Source organism: Rasamsonia emersonii (genome assembly GCF_000968595.1).
Source record: "Rasamsonia emersonii CBS 393.64 chromosome Unknown ctg1118621760504, whole genome shotgun sequence".
Classification (NCBI taxonomy): Eukaryota; Fungi; Ascomycota; class Eurotiomycetes; order Eurotiales; family Trichocomaceae; genus Rasamsonia; species Rasamsonia emersonii.
In genome coordinates this window covers 20,958-36,759 of record NW_013562955.1, presented here as the reverse complement: position 1 = coordinate 36,759, position 15,802 = coordinate 20,958, and the positions used below count along the sequence as shown (strand labels likewise).

General features: G+C 50.9%; 5 protein-coding genes across 5 annotated transcripts; 2 read left to right on the top strand and 3 right to left on the bottom strand.

The window, feature by feature from the left end:
• Positions 1-859: 859 nt before the first annotated feature.
• Positions 860-2,806, top strand: T310_7133 (CAMP-specific phosphodiesterase; the record flags this gene model as incomplete). The annotated part of the gene is made up of 3 exons (XM_013470075.1): positions 860-949; positions 1,204-1,889; positions 1,945-2,806. The coding sequence occupies 3 exons, from the start codon at positions 860-862 to the stop codon at positions 2,804-2,806; spliced, it is 1,638 nt and encodes a 545-aa protein (XP_013325529.1).
• Positions 2,807-3,126: 320 nt separating this feature from the next.
• T310_7132 (Amidase) lies at positions 3,127-5,323 on the bottom strand (the record flags this gene model as incomplete). Its single annotated transcript, XM_013470074.1, has 4 exons — positions 3,127-3,133; positions 3,229-4,378; positions 4,522-5,108; positions 5,205-5,323. The coding sequence occupies 4 exons, from the start codon at positions 5,321-5,323 to the stop codon at positions 3,127-3,129; spliced, it is 1,863 nt and encodes a 620-aa protein (XP_013325528.1).
• A 313-nt stretch (positions 5,324-5,636) lies between these two features.
• Positions 5,637-7,201, bottom strand: T310_7131 (uncharacterized protein; the record flags this gene model as incomplete). Its single annotated transcript, XM_013470073.1, has 2 exons — positions 5,637-7,046; positions 7,106-7,201. The coding sequence occupies 2 exons, from the start codon at positions 7,199-7,201 to the stop codon at positions 5,637-5,639; spliced, it is 1,506 nt and encodes a 501-aa protein (XP_013325527.1).
• Positions 7,202-11,201: 4,000 nt separating this feature from the next.
• On the top strand, positions 11,202-12,911 carry T310_7130 (BZIP transcription factor; the record flags this gene model as incomplete). The annotated part of the gene is made up of 3 exons (XM_013470072.1): positions 11,202-11,427; positions 11,651-12,199; positions 12,298-12,911. The coding sequence occupies 3 exons, from the start codon at positions 11,202-11,204 to the stop codon at positions 12,909-12,911; spliced, it is 1,389 nt and encodes a 462-aa protein (XP_013325526.1).
• Positions 12,912-13,851: 940 nt separating this feature from the next.
• T310_7129 (short-chain acyl-CoA dehydrogenase) lies at positions 13,852-15,314 on the bottom strand (the record flags this gene model as incomplete). The annotated part of the gene is made up of 3 exons (XM_013470071.1): positions 13,852-14,218; positions 14,294-15,142; positions 15,217-15,314. 3 exons carry the CDS (start codon positions 15,312-15,314, stop codon positions 13,852-13,854), a joined length of 1,314 nt encoding a protein of 437 aa, XP_013325525.1.
• Between the last annotated feature and the right edge of the window lie 488 nt (positions 15,315-15,802).

Genomic DNA, 15,802 nt, shown 5'->3' with positions numbered 1-15,802 from the left:
CAGCGTGCTCTGCTGTTCCTTCTCGTCAATGCTCTGACCTCTGCTGTCGTCACGCGGCAGCGCCCCCATCTTGGCAGGCTCTGACGCATCTGGCCGATCAGTCGCAAAGACGACTCCAGCGACCACTTGCCTGCGACTTCTTATTTAAGTTATCGCAGGAGCCGCCCGGATCTCTCCCTTTTTTGCCACCGCGGAGTGACCTGATCATCGGACCGGGCGAGGCAGGATCCAAGCGCTTCGGAATTTCACGTCGTCAGCCGAGTCGACTTCCTCCAACATCCCTCAGTGGCCGGCAATTAATTGCATTCTGAGAACGTGGCCAACGTCCCGGCACAGATTCAAGGTCGCTCTCTCAAGGCGCGACCACCTTCTGGTTATTTTCTACCGCTCTTGTCTCCTGACTGACAGAACGCGCGTGCACGTGCTTGGCTCTACTGCTCATTTTTCCCGCACGTCTGGTCCTGGTCTCGCTGCGCCTGGACTGACGTGAAATAATAACTGAAAAATACAGCTCATTTCCACGAAGAGAATCAGTTCTGTGAAGGGAATACTTGCGATTCAACATTTCGAAATGACAGATTGACGTGCATATCGGAGTTTGAGAACTGTTCAGACTCGCATCAACTCCGTAGCTTCTTATTGAAGTTTCGCACCACGCAACTCGGAAAACGCGGCACTGTCTTCAGGGCCATCGTTGTTCAATTTCGAACCGGGACACCTAGGTCAAGGATTCGCTTGTATCCTGCTTTGAACCGACCTAGACCGTAACTCGACGTTCGGGTTTTACCCTTGCTCGCAGCGGAATTCGGGGAAGACGCCACGTTTCGAGACGGTTTCGCAAAAGCATTGCGGTTGCCCTATGCCTGCCAATGATGGTCGTACGGGCCAAGACAACCGGCCACAAAGTCGCGATATGATGGATAAGGCAGCCTTTCAAGTCATTGTCCTGGTGAGTGCGTCTTCATTTTCTGCTGCATCTTGATACTATTTCTATTCAGCCCGTGGACATTGTCGAGAAAATGCAATTTTCGTGAGAAATTTTGCAGTTTTATCTCTATCTATTTTCTGCTTGTCTGTATTGTTTTGAATTGTCCGGGGTGCTCTTGCAACAATGACTTTCAACTGTTGAGTGACAATGAATCTCTGTCACAATAACCTTGTCCGAATTTAGCGTCCCAGACTTAACATTTCTTTTGCATCCAGGGTCCTACTGGGGGTCCACGGGAGGATAATGTCACTGGTCTCCTGGTGCGGTCAACCTCAACGGAGTGGTCCAAGAGTTCGGTCGTGGCAGTGGATGCGGGTACGCTGCTTGCTGGAATTATTCGAACTTTGGAACAGCACATCACCGTCACGAAGGATGGAAAAGCCTTGATGAAAGAAGGACCGTTTGTTGGTCTTGATCTTCCCCATGCAACGGCGCAGGCCAATGCCGCCTACATTTTTCGCGAAATCATCGGAGCGGTCCTGATCACGCACCCTCATCTTGATCACCTTTCTGGCTTGGCGATCAACACGCCCATGCTGGAGGCTGGCAATGGTCCGAAGACTCTTGCGGCTCTTCCCTCGGTTATATCAGCCATCAAGAATCACATGTTCAACGACATCATCTGGCCGAATCTCTCAGACGAAGATGGCGGAGCAGGTCTCGTCACGTACCAGCGTCTCGTTGAGGGCGGGAACCCCCGATTTGGCCGTGGTGAGAGCCGGGGCTATGTTCGAGCGTGCGAAGGTCTGGTTACCAAGTGCGTGAGCATTAGTCATGGGCGTTGCAAGCAGCGATACCACCCTGAGACGGGCAGGCATCATCGAGTGGGCAGCGCCGTCTTCACCACCGACCCGTTAGTGGTACCGTCCAGAACGTTCTCTGTGGACCACTCGGATGGAGGGTATGTTGCATCCGACAATTCAATGGGTTCAGAAGACTGACAAACTTTTGACCAGCATATATTCTCCTTGTACCCCGCATCCTTTTGTCCCACTGTCCAGTACCGGTGGGAAAGACTCCGGCTGGGCTACCGTCGAGAGTTCCGCGTTCTTTATCCGTGATGGACTGACAGGGAGCGAAATCATCGTGTTTGGAGACGTCGAGCCTGACTCTGTTTCCTTGGAGCCTCGCAACAAGCGCGTATGGGAGATCGCCGCGCCCAAAGTCGCATCAGGCTCGCTGCGAGCGATTTTCATCGAGTGTTCCTACAACGACTCCGTTGACGACAACTCGCTTTATGGTCACTTGTGTCCACGGCACCTTATTGCAGAACTGAAAGTGCTCGCGGCCAAGGTAGTGGACGCTCAGCAGGCCGACGGCCGACGCCGCTCTAATAACAACAAGCGAAAGCGAAACGATTCCGACTCGGCAGACGATGGGAGCGAGCAGGTCAGTCCTCGGACGAGGCGGCCAGTGCCCCATGTGCCAGCAAATTCATGTATAGGGGGCGACTGCATACGAGAGTCGATTTCCGCACAAAGTACCCAACCACGATATAATTCTAGCGATATCAACGCGCGAGAGTTGCAACCACCAGAACGCACACCTAGCGTCACCGAATCTATCAATGCCGGTGATGCAAACACGCAGCCGACCGTCCGATGGGCGTCAGACTCCTCCGACTCGACGACAAGACCACCCCCATCACCGCCGCCTCTGGCGGGGCTATCAGTGTACATCATCCACATCAAAGACACCCTGACCGATGGTCCGCATCCAGGAGAACAGATCCTGCAGGAGCTCCGGACCCAAAGCGAAGAAGCGGGACTTGGGTGCGAGTTTTTCGTTCCAAAACAAGGGGAGGGTATCTGGATATGATATGATTTGATTTGATTTTATTTTTTTTTCTTTCGACGAAGGTTTTCCGTATCGTAGGCGTTATGGTTCTTCTCATCGTTCTCATGGTATGAAAGCTGGCAATATAACACAGCAAACAAAAAAAGAAAATGGAGTAATGAATGACATGGCATGGCATGACTCGTCTTCTTTTTCTTCTTATTGATACAGAAACGATCTGTTGGAGTTTCTTGGATTACGGTGTTTTCGGTCTCTTTTTTGATATTTTTATTTTACTTCTCCACTGTTTTATTGGACTCTCTTTTTTGATCGATCGATCGATGATTCGATTGATTGATACTCTATGTACTGTACGTACATATAGACAGTTGAATACGAAAAGGAAGAATGCAGGGATAGTTGCTTGGATCAGGTCATCCGATAAAGTAACTGACAATTCTTACTTCCTCTTTGCCTCAGCAATGATGTCAACCCAGCGTGATTCATGTGGTGTTCTTAGTCCCTTGCCGACCACCACTGCATCTTCAGCAGCAGCGGCGGCAGCAGCACTAGAACCAGTGGTGGAAGAAGCTCCAATGTCGAGGTCTAAGATACCCTCACCGTCCCTGGCAAACGCGATCAGGGCCTCCTCGCTGCCCCATTCGGACATCCCCATGATGCCCACCGGCATGTTGGTCCCGCGGACATACCCTGCAGGACAGCTGATGGCCGGACAGCCGGTAAAGTTGGCCAGCCACGAGTACTCCATGTTTCGCGTCGAGGCACTGCCATCGGACACACCGTGCGTCAGGTCTTTCTCACCGCCTGCGATCTTCCACCCGGGAATCGGGGTCGTCGGGGTCATGATGATGAGGCCGGGATAGCGCTTGAAGAGATGTGCCAGATGCGACATGAGGAGCTGTCGCAGCTTCTGCGACGCAATGTAATCCTGACTGGTAGCCTTGCTGCCGCTGACGGCGATGAGCAACTTGCTGTGGGGCAGAAGGTGACGAACGTCAGAGGGATCAATCCCCGCGGCAATCTCGCTCAGGATGGTGAGCGCGTGTGCACGCTGGCCCTCAGAAAGATATGGGATCTCAATGTCGACGACCGTATATCCCCTTTGGTTGCGGTAGAACTCCACGGCGGCGTCAAAGAATGCCCGGACAGTGGGCTCTGCGCGGTCAATCCAGGGCCGCACGAGACCAATCGTCTTCGCCCTGCTCGATTCCGCGGACGGAGAGAGAATGGTGGTCAACGGATCTGGAAAGCCGGAGGACAAGGCGTCGTCTTGGGCCGGCGCTGGAGACGCCATAACGCGGTAGGCCAAAGCGAGATCATCAATACTAGCCGCCATGGGCCCATAGACTCCGACACTGTGAGCCAGACTCGGTGTTGGCGCTGCAGAGACTCTCCCATGACTAGGTTTCAGACCCCAGATGCCGCAGAAAGAGGCCGGGATTCGAATCGATCCTCCACCGTCTGCGCCCAGCGCGATAGGCACCAGTCCCGCCGCGACAGCATAACCCGATCCTCCTGATGATCCGCCGCAGTAGTAGTCCGGGTTGTACGGGTTCCTGGGAGTGCCGTAGTTGGAATTGTTGTTGGTGGTATCTGGAAGAAATAATAGCTATTAGTATCAAATCTTGACAAGTGAAGCCAGAGCAGCCACCATCGTCGTTCTGTCTTCCATTCAAAGAAATCCAGAGAAGGAAAGATAACTGAGGGATTGTCCATAAGCCGAGAAGGATACCTACCAATTCCTATTTCATGCATAGTCGTCTTCCCCACAACAATGGCACCAGCCTCTTCCCACTTCCTGACGCACCACGATGTCTCTTCGATACCGTGCTTGAAGTCAATCTTACTACCAAGTTTTCTCGCATACCCTTTAAGATGGACCTCATCCTTCACAGCTACCGGGACACCGTCCAATGGGCCCAACGGCTTGCCGCTTTTGTAACGCTGAGTTGAGGCCTCTGCCGCCGCCCGGATGGCATCAACTTGAGACTCAAGAAAGGCCGTTGAATGCTTCCCTGGCGGATTGGTGTCCCGCCGGATCAAAGGAAGCAATGCCTCAATCACCGCCGAGGGTGTCAGTTCACCAGAAAGGTAGCGCGCATGATAATCCGCAGAGGTGTAGAATCCCAAATTATCGCCGTTCCGGCGCTTCGTCGGGACAGGCAGCTCGACTGGTTTGGATGATAACGACGCGTCATCCAGGATGGGAGTCACGGTTGGATCGAATCGAGGAGTGTAGTGGTCGAGATCCTTGATGCCGCGCGCGATATTCAACCCACCTTGGCGCCAGAAGATGCTCTGGAGAAAGTCCAAGTAATGAATACTGCAGAGTAAATAACAATCAGCGATTATGAGATCAAGAGCTAGACACCTCTTCTCTATCAGATTGACCAGACAGTGTCATCATCTTCATCCTTACATTGTCGCGCTAAGGGACAGAATTGGACCTCGAAGGACGGGAAGGGATAGTTCCTCGTGTTTGTACAGCACGGACGGGCCCTCACGGGGCTCGGGGTAATTGCGGAAACGCGCGCTCATGGCTGTGCAATTGTTCTGCTTCAGGCAAAGCTGGTGATTCCTTTTTGTCCAGAGGAGTGGATATTATTCTCACATTTTGACCCTGCCTCCTAGTTGTCGTTGGCGGAGCAGAGCTTAAGAGTTGCACGGCGGGATCGCGGTCGCTGACATCACACCGCAATTGGCCTGCATTGCCGCGGTTCAACTTCCAAAAAGGGACAGCTGTAGGACAGTAGGTAGAATGATAGTCGTCTATTAAATAATGATCCTAACCAGGTACAATTTTTTTTTAAATTTCCCCTTCTTGGGAAATATGATCTATAGACAGTATATATTACAGTTTTAGCTTCACGTTGAAAAAATCCAATATCAATGCAATGCCGCTCAGCACGGCCAAGTAGCCAACCAAAACTGCCATGGCTTGCCATGTATTTGCATCCAGGGTGTTCATGCTCAGATTCACCGCCCCCGTGAGCATGTTAGCAACCAGAAATATGAACAGTCCATTCTTGTTGAAGGCCGCCATGAGTCGGCTGGTCGCAAACGAAATTCGCTCAGCTTCACTCTCCTTGTCGGGCGCTCTATGCACGGAAGGAAACAAGACCGTTTCCAGAAGACAGAGCAGGAAGATCTGCGCATTATTGAACGCAGCGATCCAAAGCATGTACGGCATATTGGCCAGGCGGCGTGAGACCGGAATCCCAGCACCGTACCCGAAGACGTAGGAGGAATTGAGCAGGAAAAGCACCGTCCAGAACAGCGAAAGACTCGCTAACGACACAAGAACCCTCTTCCGGGCCTGCTGAGGGGTTCTAGAGGGGGAAGTGCCACGGGGAATTATGCGCAGGCCAGTGGCGCGACCGGCAAGGAATATAGCAAGGTAGCCAATAAAAGAGAAGACGCCCTCTCGATTCTTCGAGAGGAGATCTGGGCCGCGAGGCGAGATAAGAATGTAAGCTTTCAACTCGGTCGACTCGAGAGCTACTTGGTATGCGACCGCAATCAGGAGAGAGAGAACTTCGTAAGAAGGTATAACGGCGTATAGGGAGTGAAAGATCTCCACAAACGGAGGCAAAAGACCTAATGTGAAGAAAAAGTTCCAGTGTACGCCATACTCAGTCACATGCTCTGCATAGTCCAGTCCCTTAACGCTGTAGAGGCGTATAAGGCCCAGAATCAACAGCGGGATGGAGTGTCTCGTCGATGCCGCCAATCTTTGGGGCAATGTCGCGAAGGACGAGGCCGTTCGGTTCCTGAGGATCGACCGAGCGGACACGACACCCGCAGAGAAGACAAAGGATCCAACTCCCAAGTCCATCAGGGACGTACCCCAGTTCTCAACTTTGGCAAAACGCCGGGGAAAAACCTTGAAATCGACCGCCAAGATCGAAACGCAGGTGGCCACCATCATGGCAGCTCGGTACGTGGTAAGGAACGGATGGATTGGAAACGGATCCAAACGACCCTTGTTGTCCTGTTGCGTCTCAGAAGTTCCATCTTGCGTGTCCGTAGATCGTGGAGGTTTCGCTTTCTGAGGCGCACGAGTCGGTTTGGATCCCAATAGGATAAGGACGGCTGGAGAGACGAGAAGGATGTTCAGGAGAAGGGGGGAGGAGGAATACACCGTAGTCGCGAATAGGAAGGCTCCGACATTGAGGAGAAAGTCCGTCACGAGTGACGCGGCAGTGTATGGTGTGAAGAAGGAAAGGCGAGACTGCAGGGCAGACCACAGCAAGACAGCGGCCTGGACGACACTCGCATCAGCAATCGAGGTTGGCGCAGAAAAGAGCAGGATGAACTCACCGGCGAAACAAGTGTCACAGCATTGATTTCGTTAATAGTCCCACCCGTGTGATTCGACACGAAAGCCTCTTTTCGAGCTTTGTAGTCCTTATCCATGTTGTCGAATTCTCGAAATTCGCGCTAAGAACGAGCGAGATGAAGCTTCTGCAGCGAGGTTTAACTTATGAGATATTGACAATAACTGATGAGAGACCAAGAAGCTCTCATCTAGCGACCTGGTAGAGATAATCTGCGCGTTAAATAATCTCGTTGGTTGCCATAACCAGTCTCGTGGAAAGGCCACGAAATCAACTTGTCGAGGTCCGACATTGAGGTACCTTCCATGCGGAGTTAAAGCTCCACCGCCGACACCAAATCCCGGAGCCGTAACCAACTGTCTGGATGCTGCTTCGACAATCAATGCCACAATTACACGTACTCAGTACCTAGGTTAAGCCAGAATAGAGAAGTTTATGTTCATGTCCTATATGCCCTATATATTTTGCAAATATTGATTTTACAAGACCCTAAACAGCTGACAGCGGGAAGAAAAGGGTCATCATTGAGTCATCATTCGTTGTCTCATTGAAGTGTGATTCAAGCCAATACTATTTCTCAAAGTTCTCATTCTGCTGTCCTAGTTCTAGAATCTTGAGATATTCTCCTATCAAAAGTCAGCGACTGAGATCATGTTGCCTAGGTTGGTAAAGAGCTGAACTTACCTGCCACCTTCCATCGAGTACTCCAAAGTTTCAGCATCTCAGTGATTGCCACGAATCCTATTGTCATTTGCAGGTCTCCATTCTGGTTTTGAAGCCATGAGAAGCTAGCCGCTGCTTGGTATAAGCTGTCACATATCAACGGGCTGGCTTTCGACGGATCAAACCCGACACCGGTTTGAAGGTATTGAGAGTACTCCAACACGTCTTGCGCAGTCTTCCTGAGCCCGTCGAGAGCGATGGACTGCATCTGCATTTCTTCAACCGTGTTCCTTCCGTGATTCGACGCAATACACGGATGAGGATCATATAATGTAAACCACGCGCTGGCTACCTAGGTGCTCTCTAAGATCATAACGGCGTACCGAGATCGTCTCAGCTCCTCGTTTCCACTCCATGTGGTCAGTTTTATGAGCGTCTGAGGCGCCTGCCTGTTATGTAAGCCTAGTGCATATCCCAGTCTCGAGAAATGGTATGTTGAAAGATATGCTGCGGGATAGATCGCATTGGAGACTTCATAGATGGCGATCAGGATCGCAGCTTGCACGACATTGAGTGAAGGAAGACCTATACTTTCGACAGTCGCGAGGAACTGCTTAAGCACGACATACACAGGAATCCCTTTACTAATATTAATAACCGTTAAATCGGTGGATCTAATTAGATATCTGCGTCTTAACAGGTGGGCAAGTATTTAGATAGGTACTGTACAACGTAATATCCTCGGGATAAAAGCATTGGGGTCGTTACAGGGCTTAGTGGATTCCGTGGATATATATTAAACTAGGTCTACTCCGTACTCCGTATGGAGTCCACCATGTGGCGTTTATTTTATTATTGATAACGGCGGGATTTGCTTAGATCTGGGACGTATATCTAATCATGCTTGGTATTCCAAACTGTCCCAAAGAATGTCAGCTGGCCTTGGTACATTTTCGCTCAGGGTAATTAAACGATCCGCGGGACTCTTTTGTGTCATATATATGCTCAGCATTCCTTAATCATCATTCCATCGAATTTTACTTCCACAACTTTCACTTATGATCTGAGTTACAGAACTGAATGTCTCGGGAGAAGTTTTTTAAAAGACGATGGGTTTAATGATTCCATGCTCACAAATCATCATCAAGTTCCTTCTCCTGGTGTGTTGGCCCCAAAAGACCCCCGATTTCGCGGCAGTTCATAATTAACACTCAAGCATGTAAGCTCGCGACAGACGGTATGGTGGGATGCAGTACTAAAACCAGCTGGTCAACTGGCTCATGTGTCCACTGAAACCCTTGTTGCATCTTCAATGGAACTAGAATGACGACGGGGGCTCGAAGGATCGCCTCCAAGTTTCAAGATACTCCGGAGTATAACACCATCACTACCAACCATGCCTCAGACCTAGATATAGATGTCCAGTACTAACTCCATGCCTATCTAGGTAACATAGTAAACTCCCCACTGGTCGCCTCGTCCACCTCCAATGATGTTTCGATGCGATGAAATCGTTACTACTATTCTCGTACAGATCCCAAGCGGTGACCTATCACAAGAAGTTCATGTGGCGCAGTGTCTGGACCGTCTCCGACTACATAATTTAGGGTCTGCCTTTCGAGGGCCACCTGCATTGCATCAACGCCAGGTTTAGCTTACCGCACAGAGCCACAGACTGTCCCGGCTAACAGAAGGCCAGGCGGCTATCCCTTCCGACGAACTCCTTAGCGGTCACGATAATTCGCCCAGTTAAGGTGTCCAAGACTCCAAAAACCATTTTCCAACCGCGGCGCAGCTTGCGCTAGGTCTGATAGGCACGAATGTCGGGGCGAACGTAGGCAAAGGTGGCTTGCCGAGCACTCAAACCCCTGCTAAACTAACTCCGTAGTTATGCATCTTAACTTGGATGCTTAAAAAGTAGCGTCCGGAAGTGGCCTCGGATACTCCGTACTGGTACGGAGTACTGCCGGCATTGCTCTATGGATGTCATTTGCTTCGGAGCAATGGCTAACGGCTCAGACCAGAGCTACAGCTTTTATTGAAAGTTCTCCAGGTCAGTGTTGATGTTCGTATCACAGGTATTATTATTGATGCGTCCACTGGGAATCTGCCTGGTATTTCTCTATCTCCGTCTGATCCACAGAATTATCGTATCAGCCAAGCATTTCTCTTTGTTATCGATCTCAGCCGCTGCTTCGAATATGGCACTCTAATGTCCGCTGCGCGTAATCGCATCCAATAATACGGAGTAATAACAGGATCAGACTCGACCGTGGTTTGCTCTGCCGTCAGCAGGACTAGATATCTTGTGCACTAGAGCCGCGTCTGTGGAAGCCAAACAGTCCATGATCTTGAAATTCACGAGAGTGTTGGAGCATGCGCGGCATTCACCAAGCGCGCGCACTATACAGAGTTAAGCGTCCCTTGTGCGACATGCAAGTTGCATCCCCTGGTCCCCCAGTTTTGGCTATTTGACGCCGATAGGCTGCTTTGGTCTCTCAATCCGGAAAACCTAGATATCCGATCCTTACCCAAGTGATAGACCGTGGCGGCGTGGTCTAGCTAAATGGCGGGTCCACTTTCCGAATTCTCCGCAAACAGCTAGAATGTGTCGTTTGCCAGCCAGGTTGCAGCTTGCCGTGCGTGCCATGCCATTGGGAATCTGGGGTCCTAAGCCCTGGCCATGTTGTTACTTGTTGGCACGCCGTTGCCGCACGAGTACTCCGTACCTTCAATAATTGTCTGTGCGGTATACAATACTAACAGGGGGCGTTACTTAGTAACAATTACCCTCTATTACTATTTTTTTTTCCAGAATCCCGCTTCGTCTCAGCCCTTGCCGCCGGAGGCGTAGCCGCGTAAGGAGATGTATCCATTTTCTTCCTAGTTTCTCTGCAGCCCTCCGCTGATTCACATGGGTCCAGCAGTTTCCTGTGATACCAGAATTGGATAGGCGTCCCTTGGCCATGTAAGGCAGTCTATTATCATTATAATGTTCAAAAGACATCACAATGAGGTCCGGAAAAAGCGAGAGTCTTCCGATTGTCCATCCTCGTGTCTAGGAACCGTAATTGAAATCCAGCATCACCGTGCCACGGCTATCATCAGCGTTTGATATCTCTGGCGACGAGGTAGTGCGGCATGTTCTCTTCCCCTGCCAACGCGGCGTAGTCTGTAGCTAGGGAGTTCAGTGGTCAGTTAGGTGTCCCATATAGATCGGGCCATACCGCTTAGCCCAACATCTATCGCGCGTCGCGTTCCCAGAACCCGCTGTTAAGGTTTGGCCATCGGTGAGATGGAGCCTGGATCATCATCCATCCTATTGGCAGGCACTGCTAGTTGGTGTATGTCTTGTTCGCAACCGTCCAACCAGGCTGCCATGGACAGACACTCGGTTACTCGGTAGCCGCGTTAACATGGGGGAACTTGGGATGCCATGGAGCTTCCCGGGCGGTCGTGGCAAGGCGAAACCGACCGCTGCTGACGAGACCGATGGCGCTGCTGTCCGTAGACTAGGCCAGGCTTTCTCTCCATGCTGCCAGGCACATGGTCTTTTACGCGGACAGGACCACAAGTGCCAATCGCCAGGCCTGCGGTGGCCCCAAACAAGCCTACAGCGGCTAACGACAGCTCTTGGAGCGAGTATACGACGAGAATCTGGAGGATGAGACGAGATAAACGGGCAAAATGCGAGATTTTAAGGCCCAACACCTGGTAACCCGGCTAACAGTCTCGGAGGCCAGTGCCGCCATCCATGATCGGTGATCGATAGGATCCCTCATCTGTACATTGGTCGTCCTGTCTCCTGTGTTACCTTGCAAGTTGTTATTATCGTTCCTTGGGCAGGAAACTATTATATTTCCAGAACTCCACTCTTTGTCTCTCAGCACAGATTCTCTGTGTTTATGGAATGACAGACACCTCGGATTGTTGAAACGCGTTCTCTGCAGTTTTGGTTCGAATTCGAACTTCGATTCCTGGTTCTCTCGTCCTCAGAAAGGGCCTCCATATCTTTCCAAAGTGGCCTGTCCCAGCTGTCGTACCTCGATGGCCGAAAAGAACCGCAACCTCGATGGAATGCGTCCTGTCCCAGGCAGTCGCAAGACGGCGGGCTCTGGGACGGAGAGCACGGGAAGAAAGCGAGATTCTCGCGCCGGGACTCGAAAGGTAACCTCGCTGACGGCAGAACAGCTGGAAAGAAAGCGAGCAAACGATCGCGAGGCGCAAAGAACTATCCGTCAACGGACAAAGGAACACATCGAGAATCTGGAGCATCAAGTGGCCGAACTGAGCGCCAAAGGCGAGCAAATGGACAGAGTGCTCCAGAGGAACGCTGCTCTAGAAGCTGAGATCGCACATCTGCGGCAACAATTGTCTATGCTGAGCGGCAGAAGATCGATGTATCGCGTGGACGGTAGGAGCAATCCTGTCACCATCTGCCACTGCCCGTTTTGGTCCTTCATCCAGCCAACGAACCCTGATTGAATACCTTGTCGTGCTAATGACTTGTAGCTGGCGAAGATGAACGCAGATCATCAACGAGTTCGAACGATCCCAGCATCATGTCCTCCCCTTTCAACAGCCCTCTTCCTACGGATTCGATTCCATCGGGGGCATCCATTGCACCCATGTCCAACAGACTGTCGCTGCCCCATAGTGGTTGGCACTCCTACGTCCCAACTCCTTCATCGTCCGCCTGTGATTCCGATCCTTCCAACGACGTGGGAGCGTATCCTCTCGGAGAGCCCATCTCTACAGCGACCATCCAACAATCAGTGAATCATGTCGGGCAAGGACACGATGGGCTGGGTTTCGCCGTTCCGAATACGACTCAATTCCCAAGCTCGGATCCATACCACCACCAGATGTACCTTGCAGGCTCGCAGGTGAAGCAGGGAGGGTTCCCCCCTCATGCCCATTCTCAAGCACAGCCGTCAATGGTGGGACAACCACGGTCCATGGCAGTGTCAGTGTCGACGATGGGATATGAAGCCGGCATTTCGACTGCAGCAGGACAGGTACAGCAACAAGAAGGTCAGGAATTCCAGGGTCCGCTTCATCCTACGATGGTCCATTCGCACCCTGCCAACGCTCATCTCAACTATAATTGGGACTCGCGAACTTGAAACAGTGCAGCCTTGTCCAGAGGATTCTTCATGACGATCAGAACCCGTTCCCCTTTTTTTTTTCGTCATGCTGATCTGGGCACTGACTTTCCGTCAAGTCATCGGAAAGGCTGAAAACTCGACTGGGAACACTGAAAGGCTTCACAGGATCGGAGATGGCGGCCTGCTATGAATCATTCATCTGTAAGTATCTCTCAGGCTACGGTTCATAAGGGCCAATCAATTCTGACAATGGAGTGGGCAGGAGAGGATGATAACAGCCCTATATTCATGGACTCTGTTGGTTGTAAGCGAGTGTCGGTGCCCGCCCGAGACGCAAACCTGACCAGACAACGTGGAGGCAACCACCAAAATGATGATGGATACCAGCCAAAAGTCACGCACAGCTTATTTCTACCTACCTCTCATCTATCCAAACTCTTCACCGACATGAATTTCATACCAAGATATTACCTCATGCCTGATGCGGACTCCTCATTTCAATCTTGACGGGACGGGAGTGAAAGCTTTCATTTTTTTTGCCCTATGAGGTAACCTACACGATCGATGCCCCCAGTCTAAAACTGTTTTTTTCTCCTCTCTCCCATTCATCGTTACAGCGATCAAAGCTGAAAAGACACAATTTCGGGAATTTGATGACCCTATATCTCTTATAATACTTACCGCACGCAACATACCAATACTCTCATCAATGCATTAATGACGCATGACTTCGACAAAAAACAAAAAAAAAGCAAGAGGAAATGAATTGGCACGTCGCAAATAGTCATAATAAGCATGCACGCCTGACTTAGATAGAACAGGACACACAAACAAAAACAAAATTTGTCTCAAGTCATGAGAATGAGATATAGAGTACGTAGTTACACGGTAAAATCCAATCCCGTTAAGTCTATTTTATGTCACAAAGTGGTCTCTTCACCAGTTGGGCCTTTTTTTTTTATCGCGTATACTCTTTCTGCAATAGCTTCGCGATCGTCTGCAATTGGATGTTGCTTGTTCCCTCATAGATGGCTCCGATCTTGCTGTCCCGGAACATCTTCTCTGCAATGCCCTCACGCACAAAGCCCATTCCGCCCATCCACTCGACAGCAGAACCGGCCACCCGGCCTGCCACCTGCGACGCGTACAGCTTCGCCATGGCTGCATCCATGACGAAGTCCTGGCCGGCCTCCTTCTTGCGGGCAGCATTGTACACCAGAGCCCGCGCGGCGCAGATCTCAGTGTAAGCTTGGGCGAGCTGGTGCTGCATACCCTGGAAGGTCCCGATGAGTTGTCCAAATTGACGACGGTCGTTCCAGGCGTATCTACAATAAGATTTCAATTAGTTACTATAATCATGATCACACTGCGAATGAATTGTTCCCTAGGATGGAACTTACCCAGCAGCGTTCTCCCAAGCGCCCAGGGCCAAGCCAGTCATCTGGGCGGCAATACCAATACGGCCCTCATTCAAGACCCCAATGGCAATCTTGTAGCCTTGACCCTCCTCACCGAGCAGCTGCGACTTTGGAATGTGGACATCGTCCAGGTTGATGACGCAGGTGCTACTGGCACGAATGCCCAGTTTCTTCTCCTTCTTGGCAATACTAAAGCCAGGCGTGTCCTTCTCAACGATAAAGGCAGTAATGCCCTTGTATCCCTTGCTCGGGTCCAGGTTGGCAAAGACGATGAAGATACCGGCTTCCATCGAGTTGGTGATCCACATCTTGGACCCATTGAGCTTGTAGCCGTCGGCCGTCTTCTCTGCTCTTGTCTTCAATGCAAACGCATCGGAGCCCGATCCAGGCTCCGACAAGCAAAAGGAGCCCACTGTGCCTGTGGCGAGCATTGGCAACCACTTACGGTGGGCCTCAGCGGTGCCGTGCTTCAGGATGGCAGTATTGACAAGAGTGTTGTGGACATCGACCATCACACTGACGCTAGGGTCCACACGCGCAAGCTCTTCGATTGCGACAATAGCGGACGTGAAGTTCATGGCCGCTCCACCATATTCTTCTGGGATCTCAATCCCCATCAGGCCCTGCTCAAACAGCTGTTGCACCACCTCCGGGTCCATGGTCTCCGCCTCATCCATTTCCCGCACCTTGGGGCCAATCTGCTCCTTTGCGAATTTGGAGACTGAATCGGCCATCATGGATTCAGTTTCGGTAAGTTGTGTGATGGGCGCGGGAGTGAAAGCGGACAGGTCTGCATCTCGTCGGCGCGGCGTGGTCGAGAATGCACGAGCACTGGGAATGGATAAGCCATTAGTATTTCAGATGCTGGCGAAAGGCGTTACATGTAACACAAAAGGGAGGTATACCATTGCAATGTACGCGAGGGTAATGTCCGTCTCGCTGATAGTAAGCCCGAAGCAGCTGTGCGGGACAAGGGTCGCAACGTGCGAGACAAGGTCGCCATGGTGAAAGATGGGATATACAGGTTGAGAGATCAGGAAACAAGGAAGCACGTACAAAAACTAGGTATAGTAAAAGAGAACTTCCTTTATATCGGAGCAAGGAATTGGAAAAACAACAAATGGAAGCAGGAACTGAGAGATCCTGGAGGCGAATTACCCCGGCTGCAATCACGAGGGCCGCGACAGCCTCGGTTAAGCGCGGCCCTCGGCGGAGGAGCTACCTAACCCAATCAGTCCCGCGGGGAAGCGCGAGATAAGGCATGTTCCTTATTATTGACTTGCTGACGTAGGTACAGAGTAGTATGAAATAAGCTGAGTATATTTTTTACTTGTCTCTGTATATATAAAGAAAATCAGTCAGAAATAAATAAAATCTTGCTCATGGAATGACTAAATTGTATGTATGTACTAATCCGTCGCATACGTTACAATACCTACTTGCTACTATACGTTCAACGTGTCCTTCCATATCTTCGATAGTACGTGTCAA